Here is a 24,842-nt window from a genome sequence, read left to right as displayed (position 1 = left end):
AAGGAGCTATATTGCTCATCATTAATTCCACTTTTGTTTTACAGTCAGTTGGAGTTGGATCTGGTGCCACGGATCAATGGGGTACAGATAGATCCTGATCAGTGTAGTGTTGTGAAGCTACATCGCATCCATGAGACAACTTCACACCTTGTCAGCTCACCACAGGTATGTAGAGCTCTAAATACCACATAGAGGCAGATAACATTGCTTTTAGCAAATAAATTATATCTTGTCTTTATTATTCAGGTGTAGACAGTTGAATCTCAAAGGTCAAGGTCATTGTGACTGAAAGAAAGATCCTTATTTCTGCATAATAACTCAAGTTCTTCACCATCTACTGTTAACATACTTTGTGGATAGCTTGTGCTTCTGGTGAGGAAGAACATGCTGATTTCAGGGGTCAAACAGTGAAAGTTAATGGTCACTGTGACTGAAAAAAAAAATACATTCTCTACAGTTACCAGACTTTGTGGATGGCACTTACAGGTGTAAGGAATAACCTTTTTGATTTAGGAGTCAAATGATCAAAAGTCAAGGTTAATGTGAATGAGTAAATAAATGGTTTCTGCACAATAACATTGGTTCTACATGACAGACCTCAATCAGGCTTTGCAGATAGCTTGCATATGTGGATAGGAAGGCAGTTTTGGGATCAGTCAAAGGTCAAGGTCACTGAAGGAAGAAAAATTTTTTCTACAAAGACCTGACGCAAATGTGGTGCCTGGCTTGCACTTAGGGCAGGTAAGAAGCTTGTCAATTTTGGGGGTCAGTAGAGGAAAGGTCAAGGTCACTGATTGAAAGAAGAAATGGTTTCTGCAAAAAAACATCATTTACCTATATAGAGGACTATTTAACATGGGTGGGTGTATAATATACTGTTTACATTACTCTTCTGGGGCCCCGAGTGGCTGAGTGGTCTAAAGTGCTCTCTGTTATGGATCACTGCCATCTCACCTCTGTCTGCATGGGTTTGAGTCTAGGATTTGGCCAATGTGGGTATGTGAGAAAGCTTGCCAGTAGCTTTTCGTGGGTCGGTGGTTCTTCCTGGGGTTTTCCCAGGTTCTTCCTCAACCATTAATACTGGCCGCCATGTATGGTCTATCGTGTGTTGAAAAATGGCGTTAAACCCTACAACAACAACAGCAACATTACTCTTCTTGCATTTAACTCCATGTTTTTTACACCCTGCATGGATACTGTTATATGGGACCCCAGGTGGCTGAGTGTCTAAGGCACATGCCTTCACAGCATACTGACATCTTATCTCAGTTTGTGTGGGTTTGAGTTTTGATTCAGTCAATGTGGGTATGTGAGAAAGCTTACCAGTAGCTTCCTGTGGATCAGTGGTTCTTCCAGAGGTTTTCCCTCCACCAAATATACTGGCTGCTATGTATAGCCAGCCTAATTCAATAACTCTACCACCATTATCCCAGTGTTCATCACAGACTTAATTCTGTAGGTTAGTGTGACCTTCAGAGAGGTCAAAAGCTGTACCTTCATTGTGACATAGCTACTTTGTTTAGAAATTTAAAATTTTATATAAAGCCATAAGTCCTATTTTATTATACTGGCTAAATTATTAGTCATTTGTAGCATAAAATGTAAAAGGGGACAGTCATGTGGGTAAGGGCTCTGATAACTTGATGGTAATATTGTTTTTGTAGGCCAGTCTACAAATTTGCTACTTTTATTTCCATATCAGCCTAAAGTCAGGAGTCTTGGTGCGACTTTAAGATGGAGTGGAGATACCCCAGCTGTAGGAGGAGTCGGGATGCGCCATGTGTTGGTCAACATAAAAAACTTTGGTTGTGCAGTGGGAGAGAACTCAGACACACTTTTGGCTCTTTACCATGTGAGAGATAATGTTTACACGTGTCTCACGTAAGTCATGTGTAATTTCTATTAATAGATTGAGAACAAAAGATGGGGACAATTTCATTAAAATTTGAACATTTTTAACGTTGTATTGATTGTTGAGAATATGTTTTTATCTATGTATACAAAATGCTGTCATTTACTCAGGATGTCAGCATAAAGTAGTCTTTGAGGTGGAGAAAACCAGGTAACTGCAGGAATACATTGATCTTGACTGGTCGTAATATATATACATACTTTTGCAAGTGCAAGAACAATAAATCACAACTGCAACTGTTTGAGGAACAAAATGTGTTAACTGTGGTTAGCCTCTATTGAGGACTTCTGGAGGACTTCATGAATTAAACTTAAGATCAGTAAGACTCTTTACTCGAAGAAGACTTGGGGAAATGTGTGGAGTTACGGCCTCTTTTTCACTTAAAACGTTGTCCTTCAATTTCTAGTCAATAGCATTTAACAAATATTGTGGTTTTAATCTATATTTTATTTGAAACTTTATATTATAACAACATGATCAACCATTTGATTATTTAAAGGTTGAATTGTTTGTAATTATGGCAGTTTGCATCATATTGGGAAGGTCATCTTTGGCATTTAACAAGCCAACACTTTAAAAGAGATATATATATATATATATATATATATATATATATATATATATATATATACTCTAATCTGTTTGATGCTTTGTTTTTTGTTTGTTTTTTTTAACTCATAATAAGAATCTAAAACAGATAATTTTCAAATATTGAAATGTCTGAGAAGCAGTCTCAATCCTCAATCTCTCTTGGTAGGTCATTAAGAATGTATGTTTTGCTTATTTATTACAACTGAAAGTGTATAATAATAAAGTGTCTTGGTTTGTAGAACAATCAGTCTGGATGAAAGATAAACATTCATTCTCCAAAAGGTCTGAATTCTCAGTGTTAACTGTATTGAAAATCCCAGTAGTCATTAGATGTAGCAAACATTTTTGTTTTGATGTTTGATTGTGGATGTGATGTGACCTTCCAGTTGTTTGCATTCAAAATCCACTGATGAAGTCAAATTAGCCAAAATGTATGGAATCTGTGAAGGACTTTGTTTTATACAGCAGTCCCCTAATAACTCATGAGTATGCTTATGATGTGAAGTCAGGCATGGATCCCATTTTATTTTTATGAGAAAATACTCAAAAAATGGCCCATATTTGTTGAACATTAAGAAAATTGTGATCAAAATTGGTAAATGAAACCTTGATATATTGCTCATTTTATCATTTTAAAAAATTGGTTAGTACCAGGAACTTTGAATCAATATCACAAAATTCTCTTCTTTTGTTAAGAATTTCTATATTTTGTGAGAAATTTTTTCCAAAAAAGACCAGTAATATTCAAAGTAATTTTAATCATTGAAACAGTCACTAATGTATATTGGTGGCAAACCAATGAAATAAATTTTGTCAAGTTAAATTGTTGTTTTAGTTCTATCTTTTGATTCGGTTTCAGTGTAATCATCAAAAATGCAATACACCCTTTTGTATTCAAACATGACAGAAGTGCTGAACGTGTTTTGATCTCCAACTTGCAAACTTTTTTTAAAGTATTTGTTACATTAAAACAGATCTGCAACTTTGTATTATCAGCTTAATTTGTTTTTAGTATTAAATCAAATAAATCAAATTGTATCTTTTGTATTAAATCAAATAAAGGGGATGGAAGTAAAGAAAAGCTAAAAGGCAAGCAAACCATACCTGCATAAGAGCCAATGGTCACGGTCATGTGTCAGGTCAACTCATTTCAATTGACCACTCAAACACTGTTATAAATTACAATGTGCATAAGTTAACTACCTTAAATTAGCCTACACATATGCAAACTTGATCAAACATATAATGGCAACTAAGTGAAATGAGTACTTGCTGAATAAAAAGCTATGGTCCATTATGATAAGGTGTGTTTATAGTAACTTAAATTTCCTGAATTGGCACTGATAGATTTACTCAAGGATGAGAAATTTCGCTGTTGCTTGCAATGAAATCATTTCATTGGTATTTTACTAAAAGAACAATAAATGATTTGAAGTTGATGGCTGTTTAATGAAAGAAATATCCCTAGTTTTTTTGAAAAAAGGAATCTTCTTTTGTTTTGAATCGGTAACAACAAAAATCAGTGATTTAATATACAGTATTTTTGCATAACCATGATGGTTCGTCAGACCTCTTGCAAAATGTTGTTGATGAACTTTCAGAGGTTGAATATCTTGATAATAAAGGTAATTTATAAAAAAAGTAAACAACTTCATCAGAAAAAGTGACAGTTATTCTCAAATGTGATTGTAAAGTGAGTATTCAGCCATCAGACAGCATCATTACCACCTTCCACCACCCCAGTTTTTATCAGCCATTAAACACCACCATTACCCCTTCCCCACCTCAATTTTTATCAGCCATTAAACACCACCATTAACCCCTTCCCCCACCCCAATTTTTATCAGCCATTAACCCCTTCTCCCACCCCAGTTTTTATCAGCCATTAAACACCACCATTAACCCCTTCCCCTACCCCAGTTTTTATCAGCCATTAAACACCACCATTAACCCCTTCCCCCACCCCAATTTTTATCAGCCATTAAGCAGTACCATTACCCCTTCCCCCAAGCCAGTTTTTATCCGAGTCCAGCAGTTATTCTTTTAAATCTTTTTGAGGTTTTGAGCTTGCTTGGTAATCTGGCATCCTCGTTTTTTGTGCAACCCATTGAGTGTTATTGAGGAAGAGATTTCTCGGTGGGTGGGTGGATGGGCATGCATGTGCGTTCATGCTTAATGTTTGTGCATTTAACTCAAACGTACTGTCACAAATTTATTTAACTTCATTTTCAGAGAGTCCTTTATTGTTCGCCATGACAGCAAACTGGTGCCATTGGATCTAGACAAACTACAGAACTATTATGGTCTGTTCTGTGTAAGTAGGTCTTATAAAACATTGTATGTTCATGTGCTGAAGATGTGCACTTTAGCTTTGGAATGAAAGAGTTTGAATACTGAGAGAGAGAGACAGACAGAGAGAGAGAGAGGGAGAGAGAGAGATGTATTTACATGATTTTATGTGTCAGTATAATACTACTTAATGTATCCAGTAAATTTGTATATGTCAAAAGAATACTGTTTCAAGGGAGAGTAGACGTTAACAATTAAGGTTTTGTTTCAAGTAAATTATAGCAGTATTTCAAGTAGGAAAGTAATGCAGTTAGAGCCAATAAGTTTGTAAAGTATTTCATTCCAATGGGCTTAGTTTATTGGATCTAAATTAGAATGAGTTTTTCTTTATTAACGGTTGCTTTTATTTTGGGCGATTTCTGTTAAACTTTTAAAGGCTAAGATGTATACACTTTTCATTTGTGCATTTCTTCTGGCAATTGCCACCATTTTTTATTGTTGGAATTTTCTGTACTGAACCACCTGTTGTAAAAGCTAAACAAGACACCTGTATTTGATGTGGGTATCTATCCTTACTCCTAGACAGCTGTATTTAGTCTGGGTATCTATTCTTACTTCAAGACAGATGTATTTAGTCTGGGTATCTATTCTTATTCCAAGACAGATGTATTTAGTCTGGGTATCAATTCTTACTCCAAGACAGATGTATTTAGTCTGGGTATCTATTCTTACTCCAAGACAGATGTATTTAGTATGGGTATCTATTCTTACTCCAAGACAGCTGTATTTAGTCTGGGTATCTATTCTTACTCCAAGACAACTGTATTTAATCTGGGTATCTATCCTTACTTCAAGACAGATGTATTTAGTCTGGGTATCTGTCCTTACTCCAATATAGCTGCATTTAGTTTGGGTTTCTATGCATACTCCAAAACAGCTGTATTTATTCTGGTTAGCTGCATTTAGTCTTGGTATCTATCCATGCTCCAAAACAGCTACTTTTTTTCCGGATATATATGCTTATTTCTAAACAGCTGTATTTGTTCTGGATATGAATCCTTACTCTAAGATAGCTGTATTCTGTCTTTAAGACAGCTGTTTTTATTCTGGATGTCAGTCCTTACTGTATGACAGCTGTGCTTATCCTGTGTTCCTATGATTACTCCAAGACAGTTCTGTTTATTCAGGATATCAATCCTTACTCAAGGACAGGTCTGTTTATTCTGGGTATTGATCCTTACTACAAGACAGCTCTGTTTAATTTGGGTGTCAATCCTTACTCCAAAACAGCAATATAATCCAGCATGAATTTGTGTGCCTGTTGCCTTTTCTCATCCATTGAAAAGCAATGTTACGGCAGAAGAAACAGAGTCTAGGAATAAAATATGCTGGACTGGATGGACTGGGTCTAGGACAAAAATATATTGGACAGGACAGACTGGGTTTAGGAAGGAAATATACTGGACTGGACAGACTGGGTCCAGGAAGAAATGTGATGCACACGTCTAGAAAGAAAATATTCTGGATTGGACAGACTGGGTCTAGGAAGAAAATATACTAAACTAGACAAACTGGGTCAAGGATGAAATTGTGTTGGACTGGACAAACAGGGTCGAGGAATAAAATGTTGTGGACTGGACAGACTGAAACAAGGGAAAAAAAATTGTTGGACTGGACAAACTGGGTCTTACAAGAAAATGTGTTGGATTGGAGAAACTGTTTTTATTTTTTTTACATTCATGTAATAAGTTGATTAAAATGAGTGACACCTCTTTTTTAACATGATTTTGCAAGGTTTCTTGACCAGTTTTTGTGGATTTTGTTGTTGCAGCGAACCATGGATATAAAGGCACCTTGAAAGATGAGCCATTTGTCTTGGTTTCTTGATCAGAACAGTTAAATGATGTGTCATTTGTGTTGGTTGTTTGATCAGAACAGTTGAATGATGAGTCATTTGTGTTGGTTGTTTGATCTGAGCAGTTGAAGGATGAGTCATTTGTGTTGGTTGTTTGATCAGAACAGTTAAATGATGAGTCATTTGTGTTGGTTGTTTGATCAGAACAGTTGAGTGAAGAGTCATTTGTGTTGGTTGTTTGATCAGAACAGTTGAATGACGAGTCATTTGTGTTGGTTGCTTGATCAGAACAGTTGAATGTTGAGTCGTTTGTGTTGGTTGTTTGATCAGAACAGTTGAGTGAAGAGTCATTTGTGTTGGTTGCTTGATCAAAACATTTGAATGATAAGCCATTTGTGTTGGTTGCTTGATCAAAACAGTTGAATGATGAGACATTTGTTTTGGTTGCTTGATCAAAACATTTGAATGATGAGCCATTTGTGTTGTTTGCTTGATCCAAACAGTTGAATAATGAGTCATTTGTGTTAGTTGCTTGATCAGAACATTTGAATGATGAGTCGTTTGTGTTGGTTGCTTGATCAAAACATTTGAATGATGAACCATTTTTGTATTACTGTTTGATCAGAACATTTTTGGATGATGAGCCATTTGTGTTGGTTCGTTGAATTCACATTAATTAGCTTCATATAACAAATTTTTTGTTAATTATTTTATGCTGAATCAATGCTTTTTGTCTTGATACAATATTTATTATTTGTGTTTTCAGGACCTAACTCAGGATGACATTGAAAAAGACATCTTCCTTGTTGCACACATCTATAGAATAGGTAGGTTGATTATAAGAATTAGAAAGAAAAACGTCATTTAACCTTTATATTCGGGGCATTGTATGGCGGAGTGGGTTTTTCAGCCTGTCCACCTTTAAAAGTTTGAAACCTCAACTACCCTTTACAAGTTAAACTTGGGTTCTTTATGTCTTAAAGGTTTTATAATTTTTACCTTTATATTTTATTTTATGGCATTTTACATAATTTTGACATCTGTACGTTATATCTTAAAGTACTTTAAGTTTACATTTATTTGGATGGCTCTATCTTCCAAAGCAACCAAAATTATTTAAATATGTTGTGTTTTTGTATGTAGTTCTTTTGATTTTTTGTTGAAGACTTGTTCTCAACAAGATGCTGCAGTAAATAATACTCAATAACTTTTTTCCTAGAAAATAGGAAAGCAGAAACTGAATTTATGAGAACTTAACATCTTTGGTGAGTTTATAAGTGGGCTAATGATGTGAGGATAAAAAATTATGGAGAAAGTGACTGTTGATGAAATATCTTTCCATTGAAGTCATGCACTAACCACGAAATCTAAACAAATTGGTACATTGCAGATCAGAATGAATTTACAGTGGGATTGAAATTTGAAGATTTTGTTTTCTGCACGTTTTTATGTTGAAGCTCCCTTGCTTAGATGAACAGTTTGCAAACCAGTCAATAAAAGATCCTTACACCAGATGACTTAAAAGAGTTAAAAGGAAATATTAAACTTCAGTCAGTGTAAATGATGGTTTTTGCAGGAAGAAATGACATCAGGTGTATGCCAGTTGTTTTTATCAGTGAGGTTTCATGTAATGGGGTCTTCTATCAATAGTCATGTGACTTATGAGCTCCAAAGTGGGAATAGACCAGTTTCACAATACTTGTAACTAGAGCTCTTGCATTATTTTGAAAAATTTTGAAATTCCAAAATGAGGTACTCACTGATGGGAGATTAATATTATATTCTGGCCTTATTTGAACATGTAAAAAAGACAAGTACAACATGTATGAATAAAACATGTTGATTTTTATTCAAAGCTATCACTTTCAGATTTTGGGAAGGCAATTATTCGCAAAACCCTGAGAGTGATGTGAAAAGCATTTTGCATTCAACTTTTAAATATTGAAGCATTTGTGGCCATGACGGTGTAGTAAACATAATCAGCGCTTCTATAAGGGTAGGTCTTGGATCCTAATAGAGTTATTTTACCAAATGGAGTGAAATGGAACTGTTTTATGTAAAATAGAATTACGATATTTAACTTTTATAAAATATCTTTTAAAAAAATTGCTTAAATTCAAAACTATTCAGCCTAACTTGCATGAATTATTTATAATTATAATTTTAAAAAGAAATATTTTAAACATTGTGACATTTCATCACATTGTATATAGATTATAAATGTAAATGACTCATATCGAATCATTATTATAATTCCTTTCTATTAAATTCTAGAAAAGAGAAACTTTTAAAGAAAACATGTATCACTTAAGTTTAAAATTTAAAAAATACTAGATGTTAACCAATCCAAATTGGCACAAAATTGGTAATCATTCTGTGAAATAGAATAATAACGTATAGTTTTTTGCCCGCAAAATTATTTCTACTATTTAATGCTGTTTAACCTCAAACTGAATGCAGACAGTATCTTTGTTGATTGTTATTGTAAAATGCAAACAGTCATCATTGTTGATTGTTATTGTAAAAAACAGTCATCATTGTTGATTGTTATTGTAAAAAGCAAACAGTCATCATTTTCACTCCTGCTGCATATTAATTTGTGTAGCAAAATGGAGAATTTGCATGAGAAAAGAGGTATTAATGATTAATAGTTTCTGATTTTCTCAGGTTATTAAATCAGTAAAAACATGAACTTTAAAAAATATTTTCATTATTTATGTATAAGTTATACATGTACATTCAAAAAAAATAATTTAATTCTTAAAATTGTTATTTCATAAGGCAAAATTGAAATTCTGCAGACTAAGCAAGGAAAAAAAACAGAAAATAGTGCACCAGTTGAGGTTGGAGAGATTGGGTATATTAATTTGCCATATTAAGTCTGGCTTTGGACCAAGTGTAAATGGAAAAGTATTTTGATATTAATGACAATAATTATGGGTGCTTAGATTATAATGCACTGTGTCTCACAAAGAAGGTGGGAGTAAATCATTATTTAATCCAGTGACTGGTTGTTGATAATTTTATAAAACCTGCACAGATTCTTTTTTTTATGTTTCATCTTTACCAGGCCATCCATTTTCAAAATAAAGTGATTCTTTGCTAACAAATTTTGGTAGTATAGAAATTGTTTGTTTGGTTAAAAGTAATGAAGTTCCGTTAAACAGAAAACATGACTATTTCTTTCAAACTTTGGCAGATATTCCCATTGCTGGTCTCTACTTTCTGCTCAGTCTAAGCAATGTAAACCCAGTCTAAGCAACCTATACCCAGTCTAAGCAACCTACACCCAGTCTAAGCAACCTATACCCAGTCTAAGCAACCTATACCCAGTCTAAGCAACCTATACCCGGCAGTGATGGCATCATTTAGATTTTAAGTGATTTATTTCGAGGAATGGCAACTCATCTGACTTGCATATTGCAAATGGATCTGTTCATAATTTCAAGAGATTTGTAATAGAAGGGAGGAATTTTGGAGCTGCTTACCTTCTCTGGAATGAGCTTTTCTTTCTAATAAAAATACCCAAAAGAGATAATGCACCTGAAAATGCACTGACTTCCTTAAAAGTCATCCTGAAAGATCTAGTTGCAGAATATTATCTGACTTAATCATATGGACCTAAGGGTGATTCCAGTTCGTCTTTCTTTCCACAGTCCTTATCAGCATCATAGGTCTGCAGTCCTTTCATGTCAATCAGTGCCAATTCCAGGACCTATTTTAAGGAAATGGTAGGACTTGTACATGTTTTTTTTGTTTTTTTTTTCATTCAGTTAAATTTTCAGTGCAGTTTTTGAGAAATCAGCATAAATCCAATAATTGTGCATCCTGGGGTTGGCCCTGATTTGGTAAGTGATTTGGTTTATATGTGGAAATTAAAGTACCTTTTAAATGTTAGGATTTTCTGCTCAGTATTGAAAGTCCTACATGGAGAGGTTACATTTATAAGGTGTTCGGTATGGCCTCGTGTTACGTGAAATACATACATTATGATTAATTACATGGTTGATAACTTATTAACACACAGTCTATATCTTTTGAAGAGTCTGCATTGTAATTAGTGACTTTTCTTGAGTGTGTTTGGAACTTAAACTGAATGTGTCATATGTAGATCAATGACCAAAAATGTCATACCACTGAATTTACAATGGTGCAGAAAAAAGGGTCTGCAATAAGGATTTGCTCCCACTGTGTTGGGCTAGTGTCATACATTTCAAGGAATAACTGATAGATTTGATTTAGGCACAGTCTTAATTCCTTTTATTAGTGCTGTGAGTCATCAGATTTAAGAAAAAAGATTTGTTTTTAAGATTATTAATTCCAATACCATAAATAAATCTAAAAAAAAAAGAGTTGAGTAGTTGTTTGCATGAATCTTATGTTAGTTGCGGCAAGAAGTTGATGCAGACTATAGCATTGGAGCACCTGCAGAATGGCTGTCAGTTTCCTGCCTGTATTTTCGCTGGGACAGACAATGTTTGTTTGCACCATTTCAACCAAGCTTTTACAAGACACAGTGTATTCTTCACAGTTCAGATGCATATGTGGTGTGGTTCTGAGGTGAAGGAACCAGAAAATGGGGGCAGGGAAAAATTCACCATCCAATCCTTGGAAGACAGCATACACTTGCACTTGCTGGAACCAGAGTTGAAACCAGAACTGCTGAGGTACAAAGCAGATGTGTTACAGCTGCAGTATATATGTCCACATATTGTATGAAAGTTTGCCATTTGCTACATTTGTAGAAATTTCAGGATGAATAATTCCTTTTTCTGTTTATATTATCAGGTCGGATGCATTCAGAACACTCCAAGAAGGCTCCTTCTACAACTTACAGAAGGCCATGGGGTGTTGGAGGTGATATAACTTCATTACATGTTTTCTTTATAAATTTTCATATTAAAGATAATGAAAGATATTGAAACTGTTTTGTTATGTAAAAATTGTTTAAAAGTAAAATTGTCAGTATTTATTAAAAGCCATCAGAATGTTGTTGAACTTTATGAAATTCAAACATCTCATAGTAAACTTTAATTATCTTTTTTACCCTCTGTATTTTATGGGTTATTTGCAGAGTTTGAAAAAAATCAGCAATGATGTCTTGTGGCACTGAATACCTAAGCATTCTTGTGGATTTTATGACACTGAAAGTTCAGTATTTTTAAAATACCTTTCTTTTGTATATCTAAGAACTACCCAATGGATTATTAATGTATATTTCAACAGAATGTTGAAAAGACACCCTTTAATTGTTGGACAAACTATGGTTAAACCTGAGGACAGTGCATAGCATAGGGATGTTAGATGAAATTGAGACAATGACATAATTTTTCTGTGACTAATAAATCAAAAGTCACCAATTGTATTTTCATGAATTTTTGGCAAAATGTTTAATATGAAGACAGCACTCGATGAAGTTTGAAATGTATATGATTTCTGTCAACTGAAATCAAATGTGTCTGATTTTTTTTATATTAGTTTCTGACACTAAAAGGTGTAGAATATAATGATCAAATATTGTCAACCTGCTCGTTAACTTTATTGTTTTAGCAAAATGACTTTAGTTTTACTCCATCTACTTTACCAACTTGATAGATGACTTGTAGTTGGGGTAAAGAAGAAGTCTGTTGATTCATGGGTTAAATGGGTATAGTTCAAGGTCACTGTGACAAATATAAGAAAATTGCTTTTTGCATGATAACATTAGTTCTACATCTTAGACCTGTACCAACTTTTGGGGATGACTTACATGGGGGATAATGAAGAAGCCGATTTATTTGGGGATCAAATGAACAAATGTTCAAGGTCACCGTGCCTTGATGAAGACATATGGTTTCTGCACAATAACTTCAGTTCTGTGTCATAGACGCGGACCAAATGTTGAAGATGGCTTTCACTTTGGGTAAGGAAGAACCCTAGTGATTTGGGGTCGAAGGGTCAGAATTCAAGGTCACATTAGTTCATTAATCAATGTGCTAGTCTGAATTGAAATGACTGGAAAAATATAAATTATATTAATAAATCATTTAAATAGGAAATAATTTTATTTGTTTTTTTCCTTCATAACCCTACTGTGGGGTAGATGGAGACAGCAGATGTGTGAACAAAAGAATACTTGAACATATACATTAGATAAGATTTATTTCAAGTTGCCATGAATTCAGACAACAATTCATTGGAAGCTCTAATGAGCTTTTTACCAAAAATGAGCTTTTCTATCCGTTATAAATGATTCATGATATAATCTTGAGTGTGATTGCATATTCTTAACAGAACACTCTAGTTTAACTGCCAGTTATGCAAGTCCTGATGTTGCCCCATCTATGACATCATAGGCGGAATGACATCAGAGACTTAGGCTGAACATCAGATGACCCCGTGCAGACAATTGGCAGTTTGAAAATGAGAAGCCATATAACAGAATATATTATTATTGTATCTTGGTATAGAAGCATGCAAGTCTGTCATGATTCTTGGCAATTCAAAGTCACAAGTATATTTAATGTGTGTGTGTGTATATCATTTATGACAGCCATATTGATAAACTTCTGTAAATAAGGCCATGGGTGAGTGAAAATTTAACATAAAATCAGTATTGTTCAGTAATTTAATATTCTTATTAGCAACTGCAACAATATTTGCAACATGAACAGAGTTCCATGGATGTTAACAGTGGTTACTAAATAAGTATTTGGTAAGACACTTGTTGATTGATTAAGAAACTGGTTGGTAAGATTTTTGTTGTTGTTGTTACGAGATTTAATGCCATTTTTCAAAACGCGATAGGCTAAACATGGTGGCCAGTATCACTAATGGAGGAAGAACCTGGGAAAAACCCTGGAAAGAACTACTGACCCATGGGAAGCTACTGGCAAGCTTTCTTATGTACTCACCTGAGACTTGAACCCACACTAACAGAGGTAAGATGTGTAATTGCAAGCACTTTAGACCACTTTGCCAACCAATGCCCCAGTTGGTACAGTACTGATAACTAAATAAGGAACTGGTTGGTAAGAACTAACTGATGTTCAGTACTTATGGGGTTTTGAATTGTACTGAAAAATGTTAATGTGGATGAATTCTTAAACAGTGGCAAACAAGCTTGAGAGTAGGTCAACTGAAATAGTGAGTCCACAGGAATATCTTTCAGGGCTGTTCCATTTAAATATACATGGTACCCAGGGAAGGCGACTTTTAAAAAATGTATGCCAGGGTACTTTGATTTCACAGAGTTCATATTAAAATGATAAGAAAATTGAAAATTGCATCTATGGGTGAGTACCCCACTTTAAAAGTGCCTTCCCTGGGTCGCATATATATTTAATGGAACAGCCTTCAGTACAGATTCAATAGCCTGTTTGTTATACATTAGCATGCTTTGCTGTAATGTTTTTTTAAAGTCTTTGTACATTTTTATAATTCATTAAATGGAATAGCAGTGATAGTCAAAACTAAAACTGAACAAAATCTGTATCTTTTCAGTTGTCTACTTAAATTTGTCCAAGCTTCCAGAACAAATCCGTGAATATGATTATCAAATAAAGGTTCAAAGGTAAGCTTTTGATTCACTTTTTATTATCCATGCACCAAACACAGTAAACTTGTGTTATTGATCTGTATCAACCAGTATATATTAAATTTCACAGAAAGCATCCCAGTATAAAGGCATAATCATTTTTCATGCAGTTGATGCTTATTCCTATTCAAAATTGCTATTATTGTTATAAAAAAATCAAGAGTATAAATGACTTCCATTTTGAACCCAATCTTAAAAAGGGCACCCAGGCATACAGCATACAAATAGTGTGGATTGGTCCCACAATGTGGCTTCTATCACTGGAATAATAAAATATTTGTTGCAAGTTCTGAAACATTGACAGATCAGGCAAAATCTATGACTGTGACAATTTTTCTGGACTAATTTTGGCTGCATTTCACATCAAGCATCCTGTGACTGACTTTCACATCAAGCATCCTGTGACTGACTTTCACATCAAGCATCCTGTGATTGACTTTCAGATCAAGCATCCTGTGACTGACTCTCACATCAAGCATCCTGTGACTGACTTTCACATCAAGCATCCTGTGATTGACTTTCAGATCAAGCATCCTGTGACTGACTTTCACATCAAGCATCCTGTGACTGACTTTCACATCAAGCATCCTGTGACTGACTTTCACATCAAGCATTCTGTGACTGACTTTCACATCAAGCATCCTGTGACTGACTTTCACATCAAGCATCCTGTGACTGACTTTCACATCAAGCATCCTGTGATTGACTTTCAGATCAAGCATCCTGTGACTGACTTTCAGATCAAGCATCCTGTGACTGACTTTCACATCAAGCATCCTGTGACTGACTTTCACATCAAGCATTCTTGCAGCATGCCTTTCATTATTAAACTTACAAATTAAATCTATCTAATACATACAAGTCAAGGCAGGCCAGGTGAACAATATAAAGTCCAATTACATTGAAACCTACTCAAGCAGGTGAAAGCATCATTGTGACGTACTCCAAACGGACAACATTAATATGTCTCTTCTCTTGTATCTATGATCTTTTAAACCACTGTGTAAAGTACATCAAACACATAAATGACAATTTTAATTGGTCCCATATGTCCTTGGTAGACAGTTTTTTCCATAACTGGTATTGCTACCTTTACGCTGTTATAAACATTAAAGATGTCACCATTCATACTGACAAATGGTTTCCAAACATTAAAGATATCACCATTCACAATGACATTTGGATTCCAAAATATATTAACACAAGTATTCACACAAATTCTTAGCTGATGACCTTGGAAATTTTCCTTTTTTTATTTTCCTTTCCTTTAGTCCAGAACTGGTGTTGCAGAGTACCATTAATTGTCCAGGTGGGATGGGGGAGGGGAATTTTATTTTAGAAAACAAATCTTTTCTAGTAAAATTTGGGAATGACATGGCCACCTTAACCAACAACAATAGCAACAACAGCAACACAAATTCATCTCTTCTAACTGAAACTTTAGGCAATATGTTTCCAAATCTTCTGTACTGAATGCTTGAAGCAGAGCAACTCAAATTGCATGGAAGGTGTCATCACAAATGTTGACACTGAATTTGGCCACCATTGAGGTGTTAACTCTTGATTTTCAATGCAAATAAAGTAGAGGCTAGTAACATTTTCTTCTTCAGTGATTTTTTTAAATTGTGTGTGTCACAGAGTTTTAATTATTGTTTATTGTTTTCACCTGCAGCCACATAGGTTTGTGGGCACAAACTATTGTTGCTGTTGATCTAAGAATGTGAAGAAGAAATTACATGCTGCTGTTTAATGGGATGGAAGCACAGACTATCAGATTGCTTGATATCTTTTAGAATTGCCCATTAGCTCTCTTTGCCATTGGCCCTCACACTTTGCATCGTGAACTTTATGAACAGCTAAGTACGGTAAGTTATGTCCAGATTGTGTGCTCTTGTTAGTGTCCCTGTCCAGATGTACAGGAGACCTAGAATATCAGTTGGCTTCAGCAGCATAAACATTAAAAGTGTACAAATTTATGTTTAGATTAGTTTCTTGGGCACTATTGCTTATACCGTCATGAAACTTGATATATATGCATATATCCTGAGTAGTATTGCATCACCATATTGAAAAATATCTAGACTCAAACTGCAGACTGCAGAGACCTTGATCTGCTTTCACTTAATGTGCCAGTAGCTGTGCTGTTTGTTTGGAGTAATCAGCAGAACAAACAACACAGATCCTGATCTGCTAGCACATTATGCTATGACAGATCAAGTCTATGTTGTTGGTAGTAGGACATGATTTACATTAGAGTATATACAGTATATGCAGGCACTATTTGCTGTCTTAAAGCTTTACCTTTTGTATTTTAATATTTAGCTGCACAGACAATGCAGAATCTTCCTTTTCAAGTCTACATGAGCATTTGATCAGAAGGTTGCAAACAGGAACACTTGGCACTAGTACGAAGGACAAATTAGGGCCAGGTAAGGATCTAAATCAAATGTCAAATTCTGTCTTTTAGTGTAGGTTTTTTTGATGCTTTAAGAACTTATTAAGCAATAAAGCTGCCAATGGCTACACGGCTACTTGGGTACCTGCCCGTTGATAATAACCTGGGTAATAAAATGGGCATTCTGGTACCCGTAAATTTTTTATAAAAAAAAACATGTTTCCAAACTGAGATCAAAGATATCAGAAGTGAGCAAGATACAAAATAATGATTACCATTTGAGTCTTGTGTTGTTTGACTAATGGTTGCTGCACATTTATCCATCATTGGACCTCTGTCTGATTGCCTTATTTTTGTATTTATAGTAACTTTACTTGAAACATTTCCACAAAAACAGATGGGTTTCTTGAAGACAAAACCATGTGTCACAGGTTCATTATGTTTTGATACACACATACTTAGCAGACTAGTCTCAGTTTTAAAAAATGGCCTCAGATATTAAGAGAAATGAGCTTTATTGATTGGAATCATGGATGTTATATGTCTGAAAAATGGTAGAGGAGAGGGATTATTTAAAACTTAAAAACATGTTGCATGAGGAAAAGGACAAATCAATAGCACTTTATAAATTTTGAAAGAAGAATTTGACATTAATGTAATACAGCATTTATCATTTTTGGACATCATGACGATTCAGCAAAAATAAGACATGTAAAAATAAATTTTTGGAAGTTGAAGCCATATGAGAATACTTTCGATTCTTTCAAATCTTCTCTGGTAATTTGTAATGTATTATCAGTTTTGAGAGTGTTTTCGGTCCATTTTAGTCTTTTCTGTTAATTTTTGAAATAAGATCAGTTTCCAACATATAACATGCTATAATAATCAGAACAGTCTGTGTCAGTCCTTCCCAGTCTTTTCTGGTAATTTGTGTCACATGATCATTTTTGTGCCATTATACAGAATGCTTTATTTTGCCTGATTGTGTTTTCTTCATGATATACTGTAGTCATTTTATTCTTTTCATTAGATTTCTACAACATTAATGTTTATTTCTATAAAATTTTGTGTGTGCATTTGACTTTAAAATGTCAGACCATGAAATATTATTGGAAAAGGAACTTCTGGCAAAGCTGAAAAGATCTAGAAGCAGTTTGAAGGACAATTAAAACAGATACAAAGAACTTTGTACCATAGTGTTATATAACTGTAGATAGGCAGTTTTGTAATGTTTTAAAATGATTTTATCATTCCACTTTCTCAGCTGCGGTAAGCGTCCCTAATTTTTCAATAGAATCATGATCCTTTTTTACCCTCTTGTCTCCAGTTTCCATGGTTGGCAATGGGCATCTCTGTCTCCGGGCACTGGGCACCTGGTGCCAGTCACCTAATATGGCATATGGTGCTGGTCTTCTGTTTATTTTTGGTCTCAGGTCACAACGTTGAGCACTGAATGCTAGGCACCAAACATGGACCTACTAGTGCCAATCAGCATGCACCAGGTGTTGGACAGTGGTCTTCTGACTGTGTACCAAGTTTTAACCACCAGTCTAGAGGAAGGGATCAGTTCATTGAACACCTTTTCTGTATGTTTCACTCAATCCCTATGGGGAATGGACTTTGGACTTTGAGTCATGAGAACCAGACTGAGGGAATGGACTGGACCGATAGCCCATCCAATCTGATGTTCCATTCAACCCCTTTGGAGTTTGGGGAGTCCCACAACTTGGTGGCCATGTCTCCATTTTTGACCTTGCCACCATGGATGGCTTTACCATGGTTCCATGGATCAGCAGACTGAGCATGCCCTAAAATCTTCCCTCCCTCCTCTGGCCTTGTTCTAGACAGATGGGGAGGGGCACCACCACCTGCTGCTTTCATTTTTGAAAGGGAATTGTGAATCCATTTCTCCATTTCTAGTCATGTTTCTCCAGGTGGGGATTTTGGCAGAAAACGGGACCTGAATGCCCATCAAGACTTTACAGGCATTGGAACTGAAGGCATAGTCACAATAGCTAGCATTGTCTTGCGTCCCAATCTGTTGAAGGAGGATTTTTTGTCTTAGGTGGCCTTTGCAGATACAGTAAAACCTGTCTTGAGAGGCCACTGCTAAGAGAAACCATCTGTTTTGAGACACCAGAATCTTCATGCACAGATTTATTGATTATATAGTGTTATGACCTGTTATGAGAGACCACCTGTCTTGAGAGACCATTATTTCTTGGCAGAAGGGATGATCTTTCAAGACAGGTTCTACTGTACTGATAAAGGCTGTGGCTAAGACATGCATTTTTTATGTCTGTGGCAATGTCTACAGAGCTGCTTTATCACAGGTGGGTTGCAGCCGTTAGGTGCAAGATTAAGGTTTTAGCACTACTATTTATAGACCACAAGTGCTTACAGGATGGCCTGTTGACTGTTATTTTACATTCATTTGTCATTTTGCACAAGATTGTTATCACTCCTCCAAAACTCCACAGAGTATTGCCATGAACTTTTACATGCACATTCATCCCATGATCTAGATGGTCCTGAATGAAAATGTAGCTGCTCAGACATCCAATATAGCTGCCACAGCAGCCATCTTGAAAATCTTGTTACTACTACTCCTGAATCTTCTTATTGCTACTCCTCCTGAATGGATGGTCATATCAACATGATGTTTTCACTGAAAGACTTCTTATGATGTCTAGTTGGTCCTACCGCTCGGTGGCCTAGTGGTTAGAGCATCTGTCTCTGATGCGGAAAGTCATGGGTTTGATGCCCCGGTTGAGTCACACCAAGTAATGTTCAGCATTAAGACTGTTAGGACTGGTTGGCCTGGTTTCAGGATAATGTGACTGGGTCTGCAGCAAGATGCCTCAGTGCTAGACATAACTATAAACTGCCACACTGCAGACATCGTAGCAATATGACTGGAAAAATATTAAAGCTACGTTAAAAATCCAAATCACACACACACACACACACACTTGTTGGTCCTAAATGAAAATAGTGCCAATCTGATATCCAGTATGGCCACCATGGCAGCCATATTGAAAATGTTCCTCCTTATGAGAAAGTCACATAAACATGATGTTTTCACCTTAAGACTTCTCTGCCTATCTGTTCCTAAATGATAATGGTGCTGATAGACATCCAGCATGGCCACCATAGCAGCCATATTTAATGTTTTTCTTTATTTCTACTCCTGATGAGCAGAATATCATATCATCATGTGGTTTTCACTGGAACACTTCTTTGGTATCTAGCTACCAATGTGATATCCAATATTGTTGCCACATCTTGAAAATTAACAGAGGTTTTTCACCAGAAGATTTAAGCTGCTGCCAAATTAGTACGTGAAAATGGTGCCAGTCTGACATCCAGTGTTGCCATTAATGCATCTATCTTGAATTTTTTTTATTGGTAGTCCATCTAAATGGAAGATAATACTATCATGGGGTTTTCCCCAGAAGACTAATTGGGATGTGAGTGAAACTATTGCCAATCTGACTCCCACAATAAACGCTGAAAATCTTGTTTCTCTGGAATGGATGGTCATATGAACACCAAGAGTCTTCTAATGGTGTTTAGTTTTTCCTCAATGAAAATGGTGCTGATCATACAGCTATCATGGCTGTCATAGTGGCTAATTTTAAAATCTTATTGCTCAGGAATATCAGAGATGGTTTCACCGCTAAGTAGGTACAAAGAAGAAATGGTCTTATAATCTAATTCCTGGAAATTCTTATTTGACACTAGATGTCAATCACTTCAAGAGACTCTTGTTTCAGAGGCTTGGTCAAATCGCTACAGATGATGCATGGGTCCTTTCCACAATCTGGCTTTTACTTCAAGGACCCTTCACCTCTTTAGTGATTCTTATTCAGTGCCACTAGTCGTAAATGATATCTCTGAGGGGAACATATGTGCTGCCTGCAGAGGAAGGTCACAGTAGAGAGAATGAAGAACACAAGAAGTACGGGATTTTCTTTGTTTGAAAGAGAGAGGGAAAGTTTTTACTTCTCATTGACCTTTTTCATTTAAACAATTAATCCCTTCTGAAGATCACGTCAAGATGGAGACAGCTGCGTATGTTAAGAATGCTGTTAGGCAAAAATATAAAAAAAGGAAGACTGGCTGGTCTCCATAAATCTCCAGGACGCATATTTTCACATCCCCATCTTCACAGCCAAGATGAAATTTCTGCAGTGTTGTTTGTGACAGGAGAGCTTTCAATTTTGGGCTGTTCCTTTTAGTCAAGTTTCTGCTTCCACAGCTTTCATCAGAGCTATGGATATAATGGGTGTTCATTTAAAGTTATTAGGAGTTCCCATCCTTCAGTTCTTTGATGACTTGTAAATGCATAACATCATTAGGTGTGCCTTTTTATGTTGGGAGACAATGACTCAATTAGGTTTGATCCCAAATCAGGAAATGTAAAATTTTATCCCTTTTCAGAATTTAGTTTACATGTGGAGGACTTTTCTCACCTATCAAGGAATGGTCGTTCTTTAGACAGAATCTCATAAATACTTGATCTCTTAGCAAGACTGGATGATAAAACATTATTGTCTGCTCGTCTCTACCATACTGTCCCGGGCACTCTAAATATAGCAACAGACTTTGTTCTTCTGTGAAGGTTTCATATGTAGAACCTACTATTCTTATTTCTAGTGAACTAGAGACCTTACAAGGATGCCTTTTCTTTTGAGATCGCCTTAGGATACAGGTTTCATTACTACCTAAGTTGGAGGAAAATCAGGACAGTTTGAAACCAGAAATATTGTATAACATCTTTTCCAACTCAGTATCTGTACAGAAAGTATCTCAGCAATAGGAAGTTAGAAAATCCATTATTAACCACTATTCTGAGTAAAATTGTCAAGCTGTGTGCCTCTCACAATACAATTTACTGTTGGTTACCATGCAGCAATGTTGGTACTAAAAGTAATGATAGAGCAGACCATGCTGCCCTATCTATACAGCCATATGACACTCAAATACCATGCACTGATTTTAAACTTGGTATACAAATCCTTATTAGTATGTGCATGGCATTATGGAATGATGCCGTCAATAACAAGTTCCATGTGGTCCATATCTCTTTAGGATGTCCTCCCTCCTACAGAACCACCCATAAGGATGAGGTAGTCATTGTATGAATTAGAATTGGTCAAACTTATATAACTCACTCCTATGTATAAATGGTTGAAGATCAACCAGAGTACGTTTCATGCAGTGAACCCTTTATCATGATGCACTTTCTAATAGGTAACTGTTTTGATCTTCAACCTCACACTTTCATTACTACACTGTTCATCACATTACGGAGCTCTGTGTTTTTTCATTTTAAAATTTTTTTTGAAGGAAGTTAACATTTATTCAAAATTATGGCATATGTGTGGTCTATTTTCATGTTGTATTTTTAACCAACATGTGCACTGTCAGTCACCCTAAATAATCTTTTATTGTCTAGTTACTCTTAATATAAACCATTTGTATTTCCCATTGATTGGGAACCATCATTTATTATCCTGATCATCTCATCATTCTGTTTTTGTCTTTTTATCTCCATGATAATGATCCACTTTTCCTACATAAATCATTTACCACACAACATTTTTTGTGGACCTATATAGCCTTACAGTGCTGGTATGCCATAAAACTGCAACCAATCAATCAATCAATCAACAGCATAGACTTATATGCCAATGCATTATGTGATAGTATAGACCTCAATATGCCAATGCATCACACAACAGCATAGACCCCTATATGCCAATGTATCATGTGACAACATAGACCCCAGCATGCCAATGCATCACATAGCAGCATTATCCCCTCTATGCCAAATTTCATCATGTGACAGCTTAGACCCTAATATGCCAATGCATGATGTGACAGCATAGACCCTAATATGCCAATGCATGATGTGACAGCAATGACCCTAATATGCCAATGCATGACATGACAGCATAGACCCCAGCATGCCAATGCATCACATAGCAGCATTATCCCCTCTATGCCAAATTTCATCATGTGACAGCATAGACCCTAATATGCCAATGCATGATGTGACAGCATAGACCCTAATATGCCAATGCATGACTTGACAGCATAGACCCTAATATGCCAATGCATGATGTGACAGCATAGACCCTAATATGCCAATGCATGACATGACAGCATAGACCTTAATATGCCAGTACATCATGTGATATGTCGTAGCATAGATCTTTATATGCCAATGCATCATGCAATATGTGATAGCATATACCCTAATATGTCAATGCATGACGTGACAGCTTAGACCCTAATATGCCAATGCATGACGTGACAGCATAGACCCTAATATGCCAATGCATGACGTGACAGCATAGACCCTAATATGCCAGTGCATCATGTGATATGTCATAGCATAGATCTTTATATGCCAATGCATAATGTGATGGCTTAGACACAAATATGCCAATGCATCATGTGACAGTATAGACCCCGATATGCCAATGCACCATTTGATAGCATAGACCCCTGTATGTCAGTGCATAATGTGATATGTGATAGCATAGACCCTTATATGCCAATGCATCATGTGACAGCTTAGATCCCAGTATGCCAATGTATCGTGTGATAACAAATAAGTCATCTTTTATTGTTAGCAATTCATGAGAGTCATTAAACATGCTGACAGTAGGGGCCCCGAGTGGCCGAGTGGTCTAAAGCGCTCTTCGTTACGGACCACTGCCATCTCACCTCTGTCTGCGGCGGTTCGAGTCTAAGATTCAGCCAATGTGGGTATGTGAGAAAGCTTGCCAGTAGCTTCTCGTGGGTCGGTGGTTCTTTCCGGGGTTTTCTCGGGTTCTTCCTCCACCATTAATACTGGCCGCCATGTATAGCCTATCGTGTGCTGCAAAATGGCGTTAAATCCCACAACAACACAACAACTGCTGACAGTAATATTATATTGGAATGAGATATAATGAAATTCTGAGAGAAACAGACAGACAGACACATAGAGAGTGAGTATGCTTGTTAAATTTGTTAGAGCAGAAGGAAGATTGTCAAAGTTTTTAAAGGGGATGGGGAGTCCTTATAATTAGGAATGGGTTTATCATCACATAAAGTATGGTAGTACTTTGCATCAAAATGCCAGTTATAATTGTTAATCTTCATTAATTAGTTTGAGAAACAAATTATCATTACAAGTTACATTAAAAAAATAGATATATGTTCAACAAGAATGATTTTCAGTCAGTATGATTAAGGTGCACTACTTGAAAACATGTAACGTAACAAAATTGTGTGTCTTAACTCGTTTAGAAATAGTATGATAGAAAAGCCCTTTTTTTCCATTCAAGGTCTGTCCATATCAATTCAGCTGATGAAGGGAGATCTGAATAGAGTGAGGAAGGATAACCCTGTAGTATTTAGCAAGGGAGTTACACAGATTCAGAAGTTTGGATTCACTGACATTATCACTCCAGGTAAGATGTCTATAGCTACCTGGTGGTATGAATAACAGATAAATGGATTTATCTCATGCATTAATATTTACTATGGAGGTCTTGATGCATTTATATACATCATATGAGACTCTTTTTGTATCATATACATTATTATGTTTATGATATATTTCCTTGTCCACAAGACGTTAAGATACATGGATACTTATTATATACCAATTTAATCTTATATGCTTCATTTGGCATTTCAATATAGCTGTTCAGTCTGTATTTCAATATCACAACCAGATTCAAACTACTTATGTGTCTTCTTTGACATCTTCACAAAGATATTTTTAGGCACAGTGAATTGAACTTTTATAAATCCCAGTACATTTTGAATTTCAGTCATACATAAAAGCTGCAAATGTTTAAAAAGCATAAAACAGGGATGTGTAATAAAAACACAGCCAGATTTGTGTTTTATAAGAGATGGTGGAAAAAACTTGTTTGATATATGTTATAAAGATATCTTGGCCTGCCTGCATCAATGTATCCCTGCACCATATCAAACTCATTCTTTCTGCCAACCCAGAACAAAACACATGTGGTTTCTGTATCATATCATATGATACATTATTATTTTTCATACATCACATGTTATGCATCACATGATACATATTAATGTATCATTTGAGACTGCTCTGGTGGCCTAAGTGGTTAGAGCATCACTTTGGATGCAGGAGGTTGCAGGTTTGAACCCAGGTCAAGTCATACCAAAGACATATAAAAATGGT

The 24,842-nt window shown here is 35.8% G+C and overlaps 1 protein-coding gene across 3 annotated transcripts in view; it reads left to right on the top strand.

The window, feature by feature from the left end:
• Positions 1–24,842, top strand: part of LOC149802224 (dedicator of cytokinesis protein 4-like) — a 365,588-nt gene that overhangs the window by 60,071 nt on the left and 280,675 nt on the right. For all 3 annotated transcript variants that reach the window (XM_089956651.1, XM_089956650.1, XM_089956649.1), the window contains exons 7-14: positions 45–165; positions 1,703–1,881; positions 4,736–4,817; positions 7,414–7,474; positions 11,436–11,504; positions 14,130–14,199; positions 16,546–16,652; positions 23,962–24,087. In XM_089956651.1, coding sequence (XP_089812777.1) covers positions 45–165; positions 1,703–1,881; positions 4,736–4,817; positions 7,414–7,474; positions 11,436–11,504; positions 14,130–14,199; positions 16,546–16,652; positions 23,962–24,087 — 815 coding nt within the window. The remainder of the gene's footprint in view (positions 1–44; positions 166–1,702; positions 1,882–4,735; positions 4,818–7,413; positions 7,475–11,435; positions 11,505–14,129; positions 14,200–16,545; positions 16,653–23,961; positions 24,088–24,842) is intronic.

The sequence above is a fragment of the Sinohyriopsis cumingii genome, chromosome 4, assembly GCF_028554795.1.
Source record: "Sinohyriopsis cumingii isolate HCF-2022 chromosome 4, ASM2855479v2, whole genome shotgun sequence".
Taxonomy (NCBI): Eukaryota; Metazoa; Mollusca; class Bivalvia; order Unionida; family Unionidae; genus Sinohyriopsis; species Sinohyriopsis cumingii.
This window is presented reverse-complemented; position numbering and strand designations above follow the sequence as displayed.